We start from the raw sequence: 20,570 nt of genomic DNA, 5'->3' as shown, positions 1-20,570 counted from the left end.
CCACCATTTATAACAACAGGGTGCCGGATCTACGCACACAGGCGCGCCAACCCGTGGACTGAATGACTCATAAGGCGTCAACACTGTAACAAACCCGCAGGCGCCATTTTATTGTGACGTCACTTGTAGGCAATACTTCTACACTAACGCCACGCGACAGACGTAAACAATTGTTAACATTCTAAGCATGCGCTTAAAGAACCAGTTCATGTTTTCGGAAGTACGAGTGCATTGTTCAAGTGCTAGGTGACTTCCGTACACCAAAGCCGTATGCGTCATACCACATGCACATCGTGTGATCAAAGGATTAGCGGAAATCAGGCCATTTGTTTATCATGTTCATTGTGTAGTTTGTGGTTTCAAGGACATTACGTTTTCTATACTACTGTATTACCCGATCTACTGACTCATATTAAACGTTATAAAGAACAGGGAAACACTTGGCGTCTTCCATTTTTTTCTTTGTGGTTTTTGGGCATACTTGAAAAGATTTTAGTTTTTTCTTCTAAGAAGGATCATCAGAATATCCCTTTAACAGCAGTATGAGTCTGAATTGAAAATACCGTCTACGTGTTACTTGTAACGTCGGCGTCATGAGGTACTCAGTCCGGAAAATATGTGGACTTCGTCGTCAATACCTTTTGCAACACGTCACAAAACGATAGCATCTCGCGTGTGAACAACAGCAGCTACAATCTTGCTGTGTCACACATCATGCGTTAACACCTTCTGACATTTTAACTGGTCACTACCAATATACACTGTGCTGAGGGGAGGACAAATCTACCAAAATATTCATAGACTACAATATGCCTCATCTACAAAAAAACCCAGAAAGATTATTTTGTCAAGAATTTCAGTCGTCATTTCACTTTGGTCTTCACGGGCAAGTTTTGAAGTTCTCCAAAGATTGCCCTTGGCTAGAAGATAACGCATGCGCAATAGAACGTTGATCTCTCGTATTCAAAAGAAGGGACGAGGCTCACTAACGGATGTAGTTAAGGTGTGCCATTTCCGTAAGATTATAGTCTTACCCACGCAACCTTTTATTTCTACCTACCCAAAATCATTTTCTACCCACACTAAAATATATTCCTGCCCACGCAAAATTATATTTTTTACGCAGGTCTGCCACAGAAAGGGTTATTTGGCATCAGAATGTGTATAGAATACAGAGCTTAGTTTGGCCCAGTTGTACAAGAAGTTTATCTTTACTTCTTTGATTTTTTTCTCATAAATACCAAGATGCTACAAGCGGGTGTGTCTCTGAAGTAGTATTCATAACTATTCTATACCTTAAGACAAAACAGACAAGATGTTGGTATTTAATGTCATTTCACAGCAGATGATGAGAAATGTGAACTCAAACTCGACCCTCGAAACCCTCTCGTCATTTTTGCCCGTGCACTATCACGAAAAATTGGTGTGTACATCGTTAATTATCTGCAGATATGGCATTCATCGCATGATGGCCAGCCACTTATGGATATGATACATGTTGTCATAGACACGACACTTTTTACAATGCTTTTACCTTAATTTGTTACATAAATTACTCGTGAGATAAAATGCAATTTCTGGATGTTTAGAACATCCTTGCATTGTAATCCAGTTGGTGCGAATGCATGTACCTGATGTCTTGAATTAGAGGCTGTTTTCTCTTTCATTATATCGTCTCTTTTAAAGAGGGAGGGCGTTGGTCTGAAATCCCAACTTCGTATTTCTATCTAAGATACTGGTTGATACATTTGAGTCAGTTGGTAAAACATCCTTCACAAGTTATCCTAGAAAGATGGGGCTGGCCAGAGGCAAGAAGCAGGGGCAGGAAGACGCCAAGTTTAACAGAGGTGACAAGTTGTTGATGTTTGTGATGTTGGCGGTGCTGTCGTGTATGTCACTATTTCTCAACTTGGACTACGACGTCAGACAGGAAAGGTGAGTCCATCTTTTTTAAAGCAAAACTCGTTTCAAGTCCAAGATTCGCTTCTTTAATTGTTCATGCCTGAAAGAGGCCATGGAAATTTGACTTTGCTTAGAATTTTCGTAAACCTATATTTATAGTCTTGAAGACGTTTAATAAGTCCATTCGTATTTCCGACTACGCATGTGCAGTGTCAGAGGTGAAGGCCCCTGGTTTGTTAAAAGTGATCGTCTCGACATTGTCTAGCTTTGCATAACAACGTCCAGACGAGTTTTATTTGTTTACGTCTCAGGGGACTTCAATTTTGACACTGCACATGCGTAGTCGGAATTACGAATGGGCTTAAGTATATGGAGGTGTCTGTAGTCAAGAGAGGGAGCCACAATGCAAAGGTTATGAATACAATTTGATGTTATAGAAATGGTGCTTTGGTACGAAAGCTACAGACGCCAGAAACATTTTGCTCACTACTGAGTAATTGATATGGTAATACGGGGGGGGGGGGGGCTGTTTTAAAAATAGCATCATAATGGCACTCATCCATTGGCTCGTTCCTAGACAATTAATTAACTTGAAAAAGCGGCTGTCCTTTTTTTCCGTAGCTGCAAGTACAAGAGTTATCATTGGTAGATCTGTAAACATATGAAGACAGCTAATTTCGAGCTTTAATCATAAGCTTGTGACTTTTGTCGTTATCTTTTAGTCTTCGAAGAGCACGAGATCTAACCCCTTTGCCATCCGAGCGTCTTAAAGTGCCATCCCAGCGTCTGGAAGTGCCATCCGAGCGTCTTAAAGCACCATCCGAGCGTCTGGAAGTGCCATTTGGTCGTCATGAATATGGTGATTCCGTCTCTTGGAACAACTGGCCAGTGAACAAGAGAGCCATCAAGGAACTAAAGTAAGTCTCACGCCACACAGTTGTTCTGTCTTATACTATTAGATGGTAAATTCAGTACATGAAAAGTTGTCATGGACGGATTGAAAGCAATTCCACATTTCCCATATTACAAAAAGATGACGATGATGTCATTATTCTTATGTCATGGGTGAACGCTCTTAGTGATCCCTTTCGTGAATCCAACTGCGCATGCGTAGGTGGAGGCCCCTGATAGTTCTTGTCTTGACCACGCTTTATACTTACCTTCCTACCTATTCCCTTGACCTCAAGGTCGTTGGGGGGGGGGGGGGGCAAGGTAGACATGAATATGGACAGCCATGTCTCCTGTTACATGTCACCTCTACTGATCGCTTTGCATAAATTATAATAATTGTTTATGTCTCAGAGGCTTTCACTTTTGACCTGCGTATGCGCAGCTGAATCCATGACATTGCTTATTCCGGACAACATTAAAACAAGAAGGGATTCTACATTGAACGTACTTTACCCATTATGATTATTGAAGTCAAATTTCTTATGGGATTGGTTGTGATAGAGACTATATTCAATGCAGGCAACTGACCGAGATGATTGGCCCCGGAAAGCTGCATCAGCGAGAGATAAGGGGTACGGTACGTACAGAGCCCTTCGCATGTGGAACTAACCGAGTCACGGAAAAGTGTCTGCTGCAGGGGTCCGACCAAATTCAACAGTACAAATCCTGCGCCATTTTGGGGAGCGGTGGCATCCTTACCGGCAGCCTTTGCGGTGATGAAATCGACTCGCATGATTTTGTCCTTCGCTTCAACCTCGCTCCGATAGACGGTTATCAGAAAGACGTTGGCTCGAAAACCACCCTGACCAGCCTGAACAATGCAATCATGTTTAACGTCAACATACGGCCCAAGCTCAACCCCTTCGCTGCGACCTTGCGGCTTTCGAACCGCACAATGTTTCTGGCTCCCAAGGGCAAGTTTACAAGAGTCTTTCGGCGCTTTTACAAGGCTGTTCGCACCAACCGTGTAATCATCAACTTGAAATATTTCGCAGAAAGTATACACGAAACTGGACTTTTAAGGTAAGTAAAAACTATGTCATTTTGTCAAATTTGACGCATCGTCTTTGTGAATTGTTCACGCTGTAATCTGTGCAGATTATAAAGACTGGTACTAATATTACCATCATTTGCCATCTCTTGCGCTACTTTTTGTTTAAACTGATTTAGGGTATTTCAAAATAGACTTTTGAGAATATGATGTCAGGTAATTTTCGTGGAATCGAGTAGATACTTTGGGATTTAAAGATGGATATGTGAAATTTACGAGCTACGGATATATATTCATTGATTCATGTGTATGCACTTGACTTCTTGTATGTATAGATGTAGAGAGTCGCTGTACTTTTTTTGTGTCAACAAAGATTTCATATTATATTTCTTACGTTTCCAACAACAGTATGTTGGAGAAGGTTTCTGCACACGTGAATGTCACGCTGACAGGCCAGCCCACCACCGGTCTCATCGCAATACTCATGTCTACCCACTTCTGCCAGCGCATCAACTTGTACGGCTTCTGGCCTTTCGACAGGGACTCCAACAACAGGACGATCCCCTACCACTACTACACAATCCCTTACTTCGAACCTAGGTTACCCCGAGAGGAACCGCACAAGAAGGGAGAGCAGCACGACTTCGATAGAGAGTTTGCGTTCTACCAGGCTCTACAGAGCAAGGGTGTCCTACATATCATGGACACGGCCTGCAAGACGGAATAGAAAGATAGAAACTACATGTAGAAGGCTGAAAGTAAAGTCAGCTTTGAAAGCTTTGATGTATTTTGTCGGAAAGAGAAAGAGCGAGCCAAACAAGGTCTTCGATACTGATAGACTTGAAGATATAGAATATGTCTACTATAATCTGAGAAGTTAAACAGACACAAGAAAAAGATGAGTGTTTGCTAAGCCTTTATCAGAGGGCAGGCTTATGCGATTAAAGGAAATGTGGACCGTTTTCTAACTTATTACAGCGTCTTTAAGTAAAAATTAATGCGATCAATTATGATAATCATTTTCCTCTAAGTGGTGCAACTCAAGTTTTTTTTTCCTTTGTTATGTCACGTTTTTTCTATATACTGAAGAAAGTGTAGACAGAGCTTGTATAGAAAAGTGATACGAGGAGAACTGAGGAGTGATCGCTCAAAATGGACAAGTACAAATTATATGATGCACCCAGCATGCCAAAAAGATATGAATGTCACTTGAATATGTCGAAAGCTATTATGAAAAAGGAAATAAAGGCAATGATTTGTGTCTTCATTGAAGATTTCATTTGTTTCATTTGGTATCAAACTCGTTAATGAGCTACCCCTTATTGTGACGTGACAACGAATTACACATATGCGCGCATATTCAAAGAGTGTACAGGCACGCCCTCTTGCAGTAAGACAGCAAATTGTATTTACGAGATTACATGTACTATCCCCTAAATATTCTTTCTATTGATGTAGCATATATATATATTACATGTACTATTTGGTCTGTAGGCTATCTGTATTAAGTATTTTGGACAATTCTAAATTTCTCAACTTCCTTCCTTTCTCAATAGTACGTTTCCTTTCTCAACAGCAAAGTCCACAACCCTCTCTAAATAATCAGCGATTTTATCATACAAAAACATCATGCACCTTAGAATTGGGAAGGATTGAAACTCATCCTGGCGTCTTATAAAGATATGAAATAAGAAGACTTGGTATTACAACATTTCATATTCCCTCACAGCTCAATATCAAGACCAAGGTAAGATTTTTCTCTTAAGCTCTCAGTCGACGTTCAGCTTTTTGAAGCTTCCCACCATTCCCGACATGGTCTCGTCCCCAGTAGCGCTCGTCCCCAGGTTTCCGTGGGCAACAAATCCCTTCTTGTTGAACTTGATGAAGTCCTGCAGATGTGAAGAAATCATGGCAAGACCGTCTAACTCTTAGCCAAAATAGCCAATATTCTTTTGCATTGTTTTAGATAAGTGACACAGCCGTACATACAGAACAAAATGAAAAAGGGTCCATTCGAAACAGTATCGATCAAATCATTTAATATTAATTTCATATTCAATCAATCATATTCATTTCAAATATATCTTAAGATTTGACAACTCTCACAATGCAAAAATACATAAATATCATAAAACATACTGACACGATTAGCCCCCCTCGTTTGCATTTAGAAATTAGAGATTTACGTTGGTTAGTCTATATTGTTTAGAAAGTAGAATTTTGACATGTCTATTTTGTAGTTTGCAGTTGACCGTAGAAAAGTCACTGTACTTTTTGTTGTGCCGATAAATCTGCTTGTTCTTCATTACAAAAAGAATTTGGTCGGTAAAATAGGAATGATCATATGAATATTCTTAAGCCCCCTCTCACTGGACCCGCGGCATGCTGGTGGCGTCGCAGCGTCCTAAACCTTTGTGGTACCCTTGACTTTGTCATGGGAATATCATTCAAAACGCACAAGTATGAACAAAAAGACAACAAAACACACAAAGCTTAAAAGATTTTTTTGTCGATGAAATTCGTTGAGTGCATGCTTTGTCAATTCGATCGGCCGCAGTGACGCCGCCAGCGTGCCGCGCGTCCAGTGGGGCTTTACATACCTGTTCAGACGCCATGAGTCGGTCAGTCCACAGTTTGACGGAGTCGTCATAGTCCGGGCCGTCCCCTCCGTACTCGGGCGGCAGGACGTGTTTCCCCAGGCACTCGTGCAGCGTGCTGTACACCTTACCGTGCATGCGGATCTGGAACGTTACAAACAGTCACATTAAACTGTATACTTATAGATGGGGGAATGGGAGTTGTCTGTACATCTGTACATCATAATGCTGTTCTAACCCATCAGGTTACATTTTGTTGATCAAATCCTGCATTTCATTATCAGTCTTATGTGCATTTGAGAAGGGCATGCATTCCCAATACGTTCTAGTATGGAATTGTATTCAGATAACCAGATGAAAAGGAGGCCAAAATCTCACCTCCATGACTAAATGTCCACCAAAACTCACCTTGACAGGACAGCCCACATCCTAATGTGTCCAAAACCCCATTTCTGCCAATTTCCATACAGCACTTAAAACTTTAAATGGCCGCTAAAAGACGAAAACATAACCTTTGACCTCCAGTCTCCAAGAATCAACCTGATCACACCCCTTGGGACTACTTCCCCTGGCAGTCTCCCGACACTTCAAAAACACAGGTTTTGGGCTAAAATCAATGAGAAAAAAAGCCTGACCTATCACATACACCTCGAAACTGACAGAAAGGCACCAGATTTTTCAAAGAAAAGAAGTTTTAATGCTGTATACCCGGTACTATATTCCAACACACTCAACGGGCACCCTACACGCATGCGCTATTAGAAATCACAGCCCAGAAGTAAACAAACTTGAGTGACACATATCAATAAAGCAATCATTTTGCCCGATGTGCAATCATGTTTGACCTTTAATTGACAACACCAGATTCAAACAAACCCAGGGGAAAACCAACGTTGCTTCATGTACTATAGATTCTCACCAATGTCAACACTGTTTCTTATTTCCATGTAGTTTGACAATATTAAGTATGGATCACTACGCAGGTCAGCATCAACTCATCAATAACGAAGATTTATGGGTATGGGCGCAGATCCAGGTCCCACAAGAATCAAGGGTATTATCAGCGTCTAGGGGCCGTAAATCGTAGTGATGACCTACTCATGGGGTTATAATTCTTGTCTACGCCTAACCAACAGAATTAATCGCGGGACAGTAGGAGTTAATAAGTCGTTGTTTTTGGCGACGCCGCAGGGGCGGAGGTATTTTGTCTCCAAGGTGTAGTTTATATGGCGAACCCGTGAATTAACCAATTAGAAACACGCACACAGGAGTAATGATGACCTACTTCTATCATTCTATTAGAAATTCTAGGACGGTGAAACGTAGTGAGCAGTTTTGATTGACGGCCACTATCATTAATCAGAAACAGTGTTGGTGTTGACAAAATGAATAGAACACAGTGTATCACCCACCCTAGATTTGATCTTCTCAGACAAGACTGGCTTGATGATGGCAAAAACTCCGTCAAACAGTGGAGACTCGTTCAAGTAGTGAACACCCTTAATCCGGCAGGGGAAGGCATTCTGTAAAGCAAATACAACTGTAATAATAATTTTTTTTTTATTATGACAAGTAAACTTGAAATAACTACCGATTTCCTTCAAAACGTCCAGGGCTTCCTCGCTTGTTTTACGTCATGATATACAAAGCGTTTAAGCACTACGTTTGCCAGATAACCAAATGAAATAATCAAATGGAAACTAGTTAGAACAGACTGTGTTGATAATAGTCCACCGGTATAGCTGAAAAATTGTGCAAACTTGTCTACAAGCAAGCAGCAGATTTGGTACAAATGTACATTGATGTATTCTAAACTAGTATGGAATGATAGTAGTTTCTCATGAATTATGCAAATTAGGCCTACATTTGCATAATTTCTATCTATTGACATTCCTCTCTTCCTCAGTTACAAATGTCACATATTTGAATAGTCATATCATGGAACACAGCAGGTTTTTAAAATTGCCTCATTAATTATAATCTGATTTGCATAATTATCATCCAATCATACAAAGCATCACATAAGCTATCTACATACCAAAAATCATGACCATCCATCAAGCCCATCTCGAGTTATATTATTTTCTCATTAATTATGTAAATGAGGTTCTCATTTGCATAGCTGATATCTATTAATATTTCTCTCTTCCTCAGTTACATATGTCACATGTTTGCGAGTCCTATCATGGAAATTGATGAATGTATAAACTTTCCTCATTAATTATGCAAATTAGTTACTGATTTGCATAATAAGTATCCAATCATGTACATCATCGCTCAAGCTATGTACATGCAAAAAATCATGACCTTCCATCAAGCCCTTCTTGAGTTATTCCCTTTCAAAGTCTGAAGCAAAACCTACCCCTGCAGTTCCAAAAAAGTTGCTAGGGGGCCCAAACCTATACCACTTACTCTCTGCCCAACGAGCTATCTACCACTCAAAAATCAGTTCCATAGCATGTCCACAACACGAGATATCATAACATGAAGTTCCGCTGCAGTACCGTAACAAGCCGATAGGGGGCCCAAAATCTAATCATTTTCAGGTTTCATCGAGACCTACCAACATACCAAATACCAAGACAATCCTTCCAAGAATTCTCGACTTATCGTGTTCACTAACAGACACACAGACATGCTCGGTATTCCCATGCTGTCTCCAACAATACTATTCCTTTATTACTCCGGGAAGGAGGATGACCTCCTTCTGGGAGTATTGGGATTGCATTTGTTTGCGCGTTCGCAGCTATAACTCACGATCCCGTTGTCGCATTGGTGTGTTACTTGGCATATCGTTTGCCTGGTTCGGCGTGGTGATGCACAATAGCTTTGTTACACCATAACTACTTTAAACGTCAATCCAATATCGTAATTGCACCCCTATAATTAATGCTATGTCCCACTGCCCTGCCATAGGGACCATGTTATAATCCGTTATGCATGACTGGAATACTTCAGGCAGATACGGGGTATAAATCTTCCTTACTTGCTGTGATCGTATAGTCACTGTTACATTGAAAAATAGACAACGTGCATCACCACACGCAACCTAGCAAACGATATACCAAGTTACATACCAATGCGGCAACGGGAATTGTGAGTTTTAGCTGCGAACATGTGCCGAGTGAGCTCCAGTCTGTGTATTAAGTATGCCGTGTCCCTCGCAACTCGCATACAGTATGTGCGCACGGGACGGACGATGCATTTTTACGCACAGTGTGAAAATGGCAAATCTCTGGACCTTCAAACTTACCACACTTGTAGTTTATAATACGGAGGCTGTGACAATGTAAAAAGTTTACGCAGGGGATGAAAGATTGTTGAGAAATATCTCTCAGAAAAGTGCGCGCGCCAGTGTCACTTCCGGGTGGTTAGATCCGGTGACCTTTGACCTTCGTGAAATTATGTTACGATAATATAAATGAGCCTTTTTTTATTGCAAATAGCTTGATAGCTATAGATCAGGCCGGCCTGCAATAAATTGTGGAAACAGGATTTACTGCATATTTGTGATTTCTGATACATCTTAGTTGTAAGGCTGAATGGTTCGTTGATAATTGAAAAGGGGCCATCTAGATCTAACTTTGTGGCTTTTCCCGGAATTTCTAGATCCCATCTGTGCCATACTGTAAAAACATACTTTTCAGCAGGTTGACCACTCCTGTATTGAAAGAAAAATATAAACAAACACTTTTTCTTTACTTGCTCTAAAACACTACTTGGACTGAGAAGAGATGCAATTTGTGTGGGTCAATACTTGTACATACTATAAATACTTCACGGAGAATTGTGTCCTACGGACTCTTGTTGGCTTTACGGCCATACAAGTTGCGTAATATAACATGTAAACCAACACATTGCGCTCAGAGGGGACTTATGTCACGAACCCTACTTTGCCACAGATGGGACTTAGAGACTGTCAACGGCTTCTTTATATAAACGTTTCTTTTCAAATGTCAGTGTAGCGTCTTATTTTCCCGTTCACTTCGTAAAGTCATAGCGATATTCATCGATTTCTTACCAGTGACGCCAGGATAATTCTCACAATGCCGTTAAAGCCTTTAGGGCATGCCCCAGCGCAACCTTGGTCTTCCTGTCAATCGCCTCTTCCTTCTTAGATATAACATGGTTAACTCACCTACCCTGAACAACGTCCTTTTCCCATACTGTGACACACGAGTACTGCTGGTTCTCCCCGAGGTAAGGCAGTGAATATCCAATTTTGGTCTCCCCCCGCCCAATTCCACACCACTTTCTCCTAATACCTTTTCCCTACCCCTTCCGACATCTGACTTTTGCCTCGTCCACCACATTCCACACCAATGAATACAGCTGGCTGATAGCCAATTTTTCCCAATAACTGACGTCTCCCGCCTGACCCCTCATGACCAACTTTGCCCCCCATCTGTGACCCCATCAATATCCCCTGAAACAATACACCCCACACGTCCCAACCAGAACGCATAGTAAAGCATACAATTGAACACATTTTTACACTTTTCTCGTTAATTATGCAAAACACTTTGCCCAAAATCTAATCATCTTGAGATTTGACACATACACACCGACACACCAACTACGACAACAAACCATCCAGGCGTTCTCGACTTATTCTGTTCACTAACAGACACACAGACAAGCACCGTCGCATAACCTTCTCGACGAAACCATTCGTCGCGAAGGTAACAAACCTAGATATGCAGGATCTCAATTCCTGCCCAGATGTTCTGAAATTTCTTGCCATTTTCAGACCAAAAATGTATATTTCGGGCTAATATGCCTATAATTCATACATCCTGAACCAAAACAATTTTGTCAATGACCATTCCCCTACTTGAAAGGCTCCATAGCCCTTGTACATCAGTGTAGGGCTGGAGGCGTAGTACACGTGGTTCGCAGTCATCCCCGCAAGGTCCTCAATAAACGTCACTCCGGCAACCTGGGTCTCCTCCTCCTACAACGGGACAATATAAGGATGTACATGTATAGGAGGAATGATGGGGGAGGGGGGCGACAACAACGACGTGATCTTACTTGAAGTTCCTGTCAAATCGTGGTATGCTTTGTTTACGACAAGATATCTATATTATTCTCCGGGCAGTGGTGGATATGCCGTGCAAAATGCCATGTAATGAAAGGTTGCCACAGATCCTCGACAGTCAGTTCTGCTATAGCCTTGCTAAAACTCCTACTATGAAAACATTGTACGACGTACTGTATGCGGCTGCGACACAACACACGTACCTCGATGATTTTTTCCATCAGCAAGAACCCCGCTTTGAAGATATCGGCCAATTTGATGACGACAGGGTCCCACTTGTCTGTCAACGTGTGATGGAACAAATATGTAGTAAAGACAATAATTTGCTTGTTAGAAAAGTTGTGGTCTGCTACGTTACAATAAACTTGAAAACATGTTATATGAGCAGTGATTTTAATCTAATGAGAACATTAACCAACGTTACGATGCGTTTTGTCCTTCAACCTACATTGTAGGTTCTGCATAATCTCCAAGCAGATCTACACGGGGCGCGAAAATCGGATATGCTAGCCAGAGAAGGTCCAGTCAACCAGATAAGCTCCAGCCAGCTTATCTGGCTGACTGGACCTTCTCTGGCTAGCATATACGATTTTCGCGCCCCGTGTAGATCTGCTTGGAGATTAGGTTCTGCAGTGCCTGTCCCGTAGTTAACGGTATCCCAGGGTGCAATTGCTGAGACCCGGATGTTATCCTATAACTACATATATATACATCGGCAGAATACTAGATATTGGAAGAGGAAGGTGGCGTATCAACTTACGATAACAGGCGAATAATCAGCGAAAACAAATTGTGTATTATAACGTTATCGATGATATTGTGGACAGTTACCGACTCTGAAGACCATTACTCTTCTGCCCTCCTTGTCCCTGTCCCTCATCACGGCTATGATCCCAGACTCCAACACGTGACACACCGAGGAGGGCGTGAAGTTGTCAAAGAACTCCGGTGCGTCTGTCCTTGCCTTGTAGTAAGACTGGACAAGCTGGAACAAAAGTGTAGTATGTATATTACTGATGTGAAACGTTGTGCTGTGTCTATGACACAAAATCCTCTCAAAAGGAAACAACCATGGCTCTGAAACACCACCAAATGTAGCTAGTTGGGAGGCTTTTTCTATCCCTTCTTTCCAACAGATGTACGTAGCGTTACATGTACAAAATGTTACCTGGAACGCCCTCTCCACATTATACTTCCGTGTACGGAGGAACCGCACGAGAAACCCTCCGTCCGTGCGGGGGTTCAGTCTCGGCGGCCCCTTCACCTTCTCCCGAAGGGCTTCAATGTCACGGTCGCGGTTCAAGTCCGTCTCGTTCAGCTCGTCTTCCGCCATTTTCTTCATGGCCGAGCTCAGAGTGCAGACGTATTTCTCGTCCTCTGCCATTTTGATGAGTATTTACGGAAATCTATGTGGACCGGACCTACAAATACGCAAGAAAACAACACACGTCATTGACCAAGGGTTCTTTTCATGTTTGCACGCGGCCAACAATGATTTACTACGGCACATAAGGAAGTGGCAAGCGGTGTTAATAATTCACAGTGTCTGGGATCCCGAACACATTGTTTCTTTAAAATGGTGGTGGCAGAGCATTAAGTTTATGAACGAATAGACCGCTATTTTACGGGAACAACGGCGCTCATAAAACAAGGATGCGATAAACTAGAGCAATAAAAGATCACACATGATTATATGAGTTCTGTAGATATGACATCATATGCTCCACTATCATAACGACAGAAATATGAAAAATGCAGTGATCGTGACCGTATACAAGTACGACTGATATCTTTAATCTCCAAGCAGATCTAACGGTCGCAAAGACCGTATCCAACTGGCAAAATGAGTTTTCATTGCAACTCCTTTTGCCAGTTGGATACGGTCTTTGCATGCAACCGTTAGATCTGCTTGGAGATTATGATATCTTAACATATTTGGCCAGTATGAAACTCTAAACCCGACGTTTCTTTACTGGATATAGAGACAAATTACTTCTTGCAAAATCTAAGCAAGTAAATTGTGTCAAAACGATAGTCTTGTATGCAGAAATGTGAGCTTTATTAGGTTACGCATAACTTCATCTTGCACCGCACCTGGTACCAACGTTATGTAAACACAGCTTGTTTGCCGATGCAAAGTTCAAAACCAACTGACCGGAGAATTTGTAGTATACGCCAAAAATCAACAAAATAGTTTTTCCATATGTGTTGCTGTTGCTGTTCTTAGCTTCCACAATAAACACTGTGTATTTTGGTTGACACCATCTCAATAGAAATGTATGCAAAATGCACTTTAGAGTCGAGTCGATCAATCACAACACGAGTTTTTAACTTGTGCGTATTGCTATTTAGGAGGGGGGTAACATGCATTGAATATATAAGGTAAATATGTAATGAATTTACATACTATATCTTTATCGTTCTTCGTGTCAGACTTAATAAAAACACCGTACATCCCAGACTTGTACAACCGTAATGAATGCATGGCATTTCTTACCACAAAGCAACGTCACTGGTAGAAGACGACTCAGAGGGACTTGTTTCCTGGTAATTACGAGTGTAATTACATAAAGAGGTTTGGCCAACTCTCGCGAGAGTTGTGACGCAATGAACGACACGTGACTTCTTCCGTGGGTAAAATCTAACATACAACTTACTCATTTCTCTAAATATCAGTATGGGGGGGGGGGGGTCATTTCAAGAACAAAAGGTATCATTCGCGATGTTGGAATAATCGGTATACAATTCAACGCATTTGTTACCTTCGTTCAGAAGGTCATATTTTGGGTAGCGTTTGTGCGTGTGTCTGTTGTCAACTAGAACCATACTAGATATACACTCCGGGTTCTGTGCCACCATAAAACATCAACAAATCTCAACAATTAATAAAGACTAGTATTTCTGATGCGACTAACAAACTTGTACATTGAAAGAAGTGTTTTCTTATTATATAATAATGTTCTGTATTGTACATATTTGCATAGTCCCAAACGAGAGCAAACGGTGTTACAAAAAACCTTGTTCGGCCTCTCCCAGATCAAGAGCTATCATAATAGTAGCTAAGATTGTGGACGGCCTTGTTTCTACATATCATTCATTTACAGAGCCCCGCAGTCTTTATCATCATTCAAGGAACGTCAATGTCTTCTGACTCTACCACTTCTGGCAGCTTCACGGAGGTTATATAAGATCTTCTTAAGGAGACCTTCGGTCTCTTCGACCCCATTAAAATTCTACATTAAACAGCTGCCAAAATGTGCTGGAAGGGTGTGCAATAAACAGAAGTACTCTTTATATTGATTGCTCCGCCTTAAGCAGGGCTTTTACCAGACCACTAGAAACTGGTAGTAACTAATTAACTTTGATGAAGCAGATCAGTCCACACGTGCGGGAAAAAAACATGCACTTGGATCCGTCAGTTATTGGTTGCCATTCCTGGGTGCTGCCCATTCTTTTATTGTTTTCTACCTGAGGATGCCAATAACTTGAGTGTAAGGTAATCAAAGAGCCTATAAAGTCAAACCGATCATACAGTCCGAGACCATAGGACGCCTCGTCTGATGAGCTGTTAACGTCAGTTCACTGAACTTGGTTTTGTCTGCGGCGTCTTTCCCGGCCATGGAATTTTTACCGAGAGTGATAAGTTGTATTTCCTGTCAGTACACTAACTCTACTTGTCGTGGTGGACAGGTTTGTTGAAATTAAGCCAAAGAATATGTCAGACAACGAATAAATGTTTGATAGTTTTATATTCATTATCAGTTCACCATGGCGACCAACGGCAAGAGCGTGACCAAACACAACATGGCGGGAAAGCCATCATGGTCAGTTGAGGATGACTGGTTACCTTTATCTTTTTATGAGTCTCATACAGAGTCACGGCACTTACATCTTTATATTGACACTGCGCTTGACTTAATAACTCACAGGCAGTCTATCTATGTTTAAATAACGAGGCGAATTCATAGTTCTGGGCGCCGTTTTGAATCAGAAAGGCTAAGTAAGGTCAGTCGATCGATGGCCAGGCGAGCCATTTGATGTATCCAATTGTTATCATGTCACAGTAACGAGTAACGCATCTGATATCATCTCGTGCAACAACAGAAAGGCCAAATGATATCGTGTCGGATCACGATTAAAAACCGATCGATCATAACACGGTAACTATGATATGACGCGCCTGAAGACTGTTGCGAGGGCCTTCTTTCATTCGTTCGGTGCAACAAAACCCGAGCTACAGCTCTTAGCTCTTAGAGACCGATGTAAGAGCTTACGGAAGACTTCGTGTGAAGAGTTCTACAGTTTGTGCCAGAAGACATATTGTAGCGATGGGCTGTCTGCATGAAATGAAGTTCGTCTGTTTTCTTGTGCTTCTTTTCACTTCGACTCCGTTCATCCTGATCATCCACAGGACGGATTTAAGGTAAGAACTCTTACAGGGGCACAACTAGAATTAGAATATAACGTTGCTGCATGTACTTGATATTGCCGAAAAATGTCAAGTTGGAAAAATGCTCGATGAAAACTAAAATCGCATTCTAAGAGTATTGAAGAATCATTTGGGTAAAGTAACACCCTACTCCATAATAATCCCTGGTTTTCTACATCATGGCTGTTAATGAACGATAGCAAGTACGCTAGTAATATAATGTTAGACTTGATTGTAATGTATGAAAGAACAAGGGGATTAGTTTTGTATTTACCACGGCTTGCTTGTATTTACAAACAAGGCTTCCTTGTACAAGTTATTAGACATTTTGGAGGTGGCTTCATGGGTGCATTTGCATTATGCATGTTACCAAATTTGAATGTACATTTCTCCAGCAACTACTCACCCAAAGCACTGTGGAACTACGCCAAGAAGACATCAAGGGGACTGACTACTACCAAGGCTATCAGGACCTCTCTCAGGGTTGGAAACGAAACGGGGCATACGTCAAACCAAACTGTCCAAATGATCAAGAAGCCTGGAAGGAGAAACTACTGGTACGACCCCATCGGAGCCGACACTCAAGTCTGGGATGACGACCAGACCTTGGACAGAATAAGGTAAAAACGCTTATGTTGGAGGATTAGTGAATCATAGTTTCATGACTTTGGTGAATGGCACTGACATACTGTAAAAACATAGCCCGAACATCGCCACTTGCCCCATGCGGCAAACATTCTGACTATACAAGCAGAATTAACTTAGATTGACGTAAATTTAATATCCTATCGTTTATAAGATTTAGTATAGTATGTGAAGACTATATACGGAAATGACCGTCCTTTTCCTTACCTCAAAATCTGCACTGCATGTCTATATTACCCTTTTTTATTGATCGCTGCTTATAAATCATATTTGCTGCATGCATGCAAACAAATAACTTTTGACCCATTTTCTTTTTACATATGGTCCACTAATGGGCCTAATGCATTGCATAACTGTTACCAAGAATGAAATATGCAACAAAAAGCACAATTTGCTCCCATGAAATATTAATGAACCATGAATAGTGTGATTAATTATCGACAGGGGGCATTATAATGAATATCCCATTGTTCTCCGACAATCGATATGTCGTTTTTCGTTATCCAAATATACAATGCTTGCTTTCACTGCTCATATATAGCGAAATGAATGGAAAGTATTTCACTTACATTTCTAAATAGAACGGATTAAGTGGCAATGTATATCACATCTGAGACAAAATATGACATTGTGTATATCTTTCACTTTCTATAAGATTCTAGCAGGTTCAAATCGAGTCTGCCTCAAGCAGTGTTCAAGACTCATCAATGGCTGCTATTTTCTTTGAACCGTCAACTTCATTTTTCCATTCAACTTTTTTCTTACAGAAGTTACGCGAGAAGATTTAGGCCAGATCACTTCATAAGTATGGAGCTGAGGGGTCGCAAGAAACCGAAGGAGATGGTCTTCTGTGGAAAAAATCACGACAAGGAATGTTTCCTTCAGGGACGGAACGAAATCGTTCCTCATCGCACATGCGCAGTAGTCGGGAATGGTGGCGTCCTGTCCGGCAGCCTTTGCGGTGAAGACATCGACTCGCACGATTACGTCATCCGTTTTAGCCTCGCTCCCATTACAGGATACGAACGTGACGTTGGGAGTAAAACTAGCCTCATATTCATGAACAAGCAAATCGTAGAGAGGGTACAGAAGAGCCTTACATTGAACACATCCATGAACGTTTACAGAAGTAGACTGAAACGACTGGACGGGTCGATATTCATTTTCCCTATGGGGAAGAGAGAGGAACTTTTCCGCTTCTTTTTCAATGCTGTTAGATCCAACTGGATAACTGTTACGCTGAAATACTTCTATCCTCTGAACGACGTGAAAAGGTAAGTAAATCTGTCACAGTCCCACCTTTTCACGCCACCTTTAGTACAACCTGGTGCACCCTTCAAACTATTTTTAAATCCGTACATAAACATAATATATCAGAATCAGACTTTGCAGAAGAACCACCTGGCCAATGTGACCACATGTTGGTGACTTTCCCATTGACACAAGCATTAAGGCCCGGTTTAGACACGCATTTTCCGGGCACACCCTGAGTCCGACTCGGGGGGGGGGGGGCTGTGTCAGGACTCGAAGCGAGATTTACTGCGGTCGTCACACCCGTGTGTAAACAGACTTCGGCTAAGTGTACTTTGAGTGTGCTTGGAAACGCGTGTCTAAACCGGGCCTAAGAATCCTGTCTGTATATGATAAAGTGACCACCTGTCCACAAAGACAAGATTTTATCAGTCCCTCAAGTGGTCTTTTCTTGAGCAGATTTTGCTGTATTATATATCTTGGATTACTTTAGTAAATTCGATACATTTCCGTGATCATTATATGCTCCTCATGCATGTACACTTTGTACTTCCATCCGAACAGAATCATGAGGAAGATATTCCCTGACATCAGCCGCCATATTGGGCGTCTAGTCACCACAGGGCTGACGGCCGTCGTCATGGCAACTAACGTGTGTGACGACATCACGCTGTACGGATTCTATCCATACAAATCTAACATCGCTGTGACCTATGACACTCTCTCGTATCATTACTACCCAGATGACTACATTGAACCAGCCATTATGGACTCAGTACACAATTTCACCACAGAGTTCAGGCTGTTGAAAGAGATGGAAAAGAGGGGGGTTCTTAAATTAGTCACGAGTAGATGTAAGCGACCTCAAACTTGATCTTATGGAATGGAAGAATATCTAGATCGGTTGTAAGGAGGCGCATGTTGTCCTGGTGTGGTAGGAAGCGAGAAGTCATAAAAAACTATTTCACGGTTTTAGTCTTACCAAAGTTCATCTGTGTTCACTTGGTAATAATGACATTATGAAAAGGCTAAACTTTACGTAAACAACACTGAAATATTTGGGAATTACCCGAATTTTCGTCTGACTCGTCTGACTCCGTCTTGATCACGAAATGACCCGTCTACTGCAACTTCTGGGAGGTGACGTTGGAGACACGTGACTGCAGTAACGGGTCGAAAGTGCCAGGTAACCTGTATCGCCCCCCGTCTCTGTTCAGTGTTGAACGTCTGTTTCACACGGCTGTTTCTTACCTGCTATGTATATAATGGCACCTGCTGCTTATCGATTAATATTGTTCTATATTGTAAATCATATCTGGCCATGACTAAATGTATATATTATGTCTTTATGTGTTCATGTGCAAAAATCTATGTCCAATATATGTTATGGATATTTAATGATTTGACTATTGAAAAATAAACACCAGACAGAGTAAGTACGAGAAAGAATAATGTGTCCAATATGAAAACTGTTCGTGAGGTTATGCTCAAAGTCAAATCAACGTCAACAGATCTTTATTAGCATTTAGCGGACAGTCAAGACAACAGTCTGAATTCCAGCTAATTCACACAACAGTGATTTAAAAATATTCATAATTTTCAAGAGAAACGACTTATCAAAAATCACAGAGATATCAGCAATACAATTAATGTTGAAGTGCGTACTGTATACGTCATTAAAATACATAAACATGCTAAATTCTTTGACCTCCGTAGGCAGCATTAACTCTCGTTATTTGAACCTAAGGTATAACATACCGCAGCTTTCCCTCGTGGCATGCAGTGCTTCCGTAGTCAGAAACCTTAGCCTCTCATGAATAAGAGATATGCCTGATTGACATCGTCCTTGGCGTCCTTTATGCGAGCTGCCTTAAATTAGAGCTCTCTTTGACTACCAGCGAGTAACGTTACATGTCTAAGCTTTCTTAGTTAAGTACACATGGGCCACCCCATTTTGTCAAAAAAGGGACACAGAGTGGGTATCTGAGGAATTCCAAACTCCACCATTCCTATGTTTTTACTCCAAGATTGCGATCACCTTGACACTCAATTTGACACTCAATTGTTTAATACCTTATACTTCACGTAATGTTTCAAACCCCCAATACCGTCTTCTTAGGGTTCCAGATATTGACAACCCCTATCCTAGCCCTAGATGGCCACTGGTCTAACCGGTTTTCTTCTATTCTTCTATTCTTCTATTACGCACAATTCGCAAGGCATTTTACATCACACACATACTTTACACACAAAGAAGTCTGTGGCTGAGAGTCGTAGAAAAATATCCATGGTTCAATGTACATGTGTTCAATTGCGCATTTGAGACAACCCCATAGATAAACCTGTCGTCGGAAGCTATAGTACAAGAAAAAGACAACAACTCTATGTAAATCCCGTTGCCTCTCATCCGTTGGCATGGAGATATGTCAAAGGTTATGAACTCAATACGGCCATAATAATCCCTGTTTGTACAGTGTATAATGATTTGATGCACCCTAAAGTTGTTTCACATACCACAAATACATGGACAGTGGAACACCACATACTATCATGCAGCCTGGAGTCGCGCCCTTGAGGTAAGAGTTATGTTGTTCTTTGTTGGGAGAATGATTGTGCGATGTTTGCTATTTGTCCAAATGTACGAATGTTCTTTCTTGCAAATATGGAAATACACCCATCCTAAGCGCGAATATTACTGCGTGTTTACAAATGACGGCAACGATAACTTAAGGGAAGTTTTGAAATCTGCTCTCTCTCTCTCTC

At 41.4% G+C, this 20,570-nt stretch overlaps 4 protein-coding genes across 4 annotated transcripts in view; 3 read left to right on the top strand and 1 right to left on the bottom strand.

Moving 5' to 3' along the window:
* Positions 1-1,505: 1,505 nt before the first annotated feature.
* Positions 1,506-4,579, top strand: LOC136442848 (CMP-N-acetylneuraminate-poly-alpha-2,8-sialyltransferase-like). The gene is made up of 4 exons (XM_066439816.1): positions 1,506-1,935; positions 2,625-2,819; positions 3,373-3,876; positions 4,253-4,579. Exons 1-4 carry the CDS (start codon positions 1,793-1,795, stop codon positions 4,569-4,571), a joined length of 1,161 nt encoding a protein of 386 aa, XP_066295913.1. The 5' UTR covers positions 1,506-1,792; the 3' UTR covers positions 4,572-4,579.
* Positions 4,580-5,504: 925 nt separating this feature from the next.
* Positions 5,505-14,073, bottom strand: LOC136442850 (alpha-tocopherol transfer protein-like). Its single transcript, XM_066439817.1, has 8 exons — positions 13,980-14,073; positions 12,651-12,903; positions 12,314-12,467; positions 11,686-11,762; positions 11,276-11,395; positions 7,854-7,964; positions 6,445-6,585; positions 5,505-5,733 (listed from the first exon to the last, which is right to left on the bottom strand). Exons 2-8 carry the CDS (start codon positions 12,864-12,866, stop codon positions 5,614-5,616), a joined length of 939 nt encoding a protein of 312 aa, XP_066295914.1. The 5' UTR covers positions 12,867-12,903; positions 13,980-14,073; the 3' UTR covers positions 5,505-5,613.
* Positions 14,074-16,310: 2,237 nt separating this feature from the next.
* On the top strand, positions 16,311-19,243 carry LOC136443699 (alpha-2,8-sialyltransferase 8B-like). Its single transcript, XM_066441047.1, has 3 exons — positions 16,311-16,531; positions 17,324-17,830; positions 18,372-19,243. Exons 1-3 carry the CDS (start codon positions 16,437-16,439, stop codon positions 18,679-18,681), a joined length of 912 nt encoding a protein of 303 aa, XP_066297144.1. The 5' UTR covers positions 16,311-16,436; the 3' UTR covers positions 18,682-19,243.
* Positions 19,244-20,052: 809 nt separating this feature from the next.
* LOC136443058 (uncharacterized) overlaps positions 20,053-20,570 on the top strand; it is a 33,613-nt gene continuing 33,095 nt past the window's right edge. Inside the window, exon 1 of the mRNA XM_066440123.1 lies at positions 20,053-20,383. The gene's annotated coding sequence lies outside the window, so the exon portion shown is untranslated. The remainder of the gene's footprint in view (positions 20,384-20,570) is intronic.

This window comes from Branchiostoma lanceolatum, chromosome 10 (assembly GCF_035083965.1).
Source record: "Branchiostoma lanceolatum isolate klBraLanc5 chromosome 10, klBraLanc5.hap2, whole genome shotgun sequence".
NCBI classification, from domain to species: Eukaryota; Metazoa; Chordata; class Leptocardii; order Amphioxiformes; family Branchiostomatidae; genus Branchiostoma; species Branchiostoma lanceolatum.
This window is presented reverse-complemented; position numbering and strand designations above follow the sequence as displayed.

Coding starts and splice junctions, on each gene's coding strand:
- LOC136442848 (XM_066439816.1), top strand. CDS start 1,793: ATGGGGCTGGCCAGAGGCAAGAAGCAGGGGCAGGAAGACGCCAAGTTT. Junction 1,936..2,624: donor TACGACGTCAGACAGGAAAG/GTGAGTCCATCT, acceptor GTTATCTTTTAG/TCTTCGAAGAGCACGAGATC. Junction 2,820..3,372: donor AGAGCCATCAAGGAACTAAA/GTAAGTCTCACG, acceptor TATTCAATGCAG/GCAACTGACCGAGATGATTG.
- LOC136442850 (XM_066439817.1), bottom strand. CDS start 12,866: ATGGCAGAGGACGAGAAATACGTCTGCACTCTGAGCTCGGCCATGAAG. Junction 12,468..12,650: donor ATGTGGAGAGGGCGTTCCAG/GTAACATTTTGT, acceptor CTTTTGTTCCAG/CTTGTCCAGTCTTACTACAA. Junction 11,396..11,685: donor TGATGGAAAAAATCATCGAG/GTACGTGTGTTG, acceptor GTCCCGTTGTAG/GAGGAGGAGACCCAGGTTGC.
- LOC136443699 (XM_066441047.1), top strand. CDS start 16,437: ATGATCAAGAAGCCTGGAAGGAGAAACTACTGGTACGACCCCATCGGA. Junction 16,532..17,323: donor CAGACCTTGGACAGAATAAG/GTAAAAACGCTT, acceptor TTTTTCTTACAG/AAGTTACGCGAGAAGATTTA. Junction 17,831..18,371: donor CCTCTGAACGACGTGAAAAG/GTAAGTAAATCT, acceptor CCATCCGAACAG/AATCATGAGGAAGATATTCC.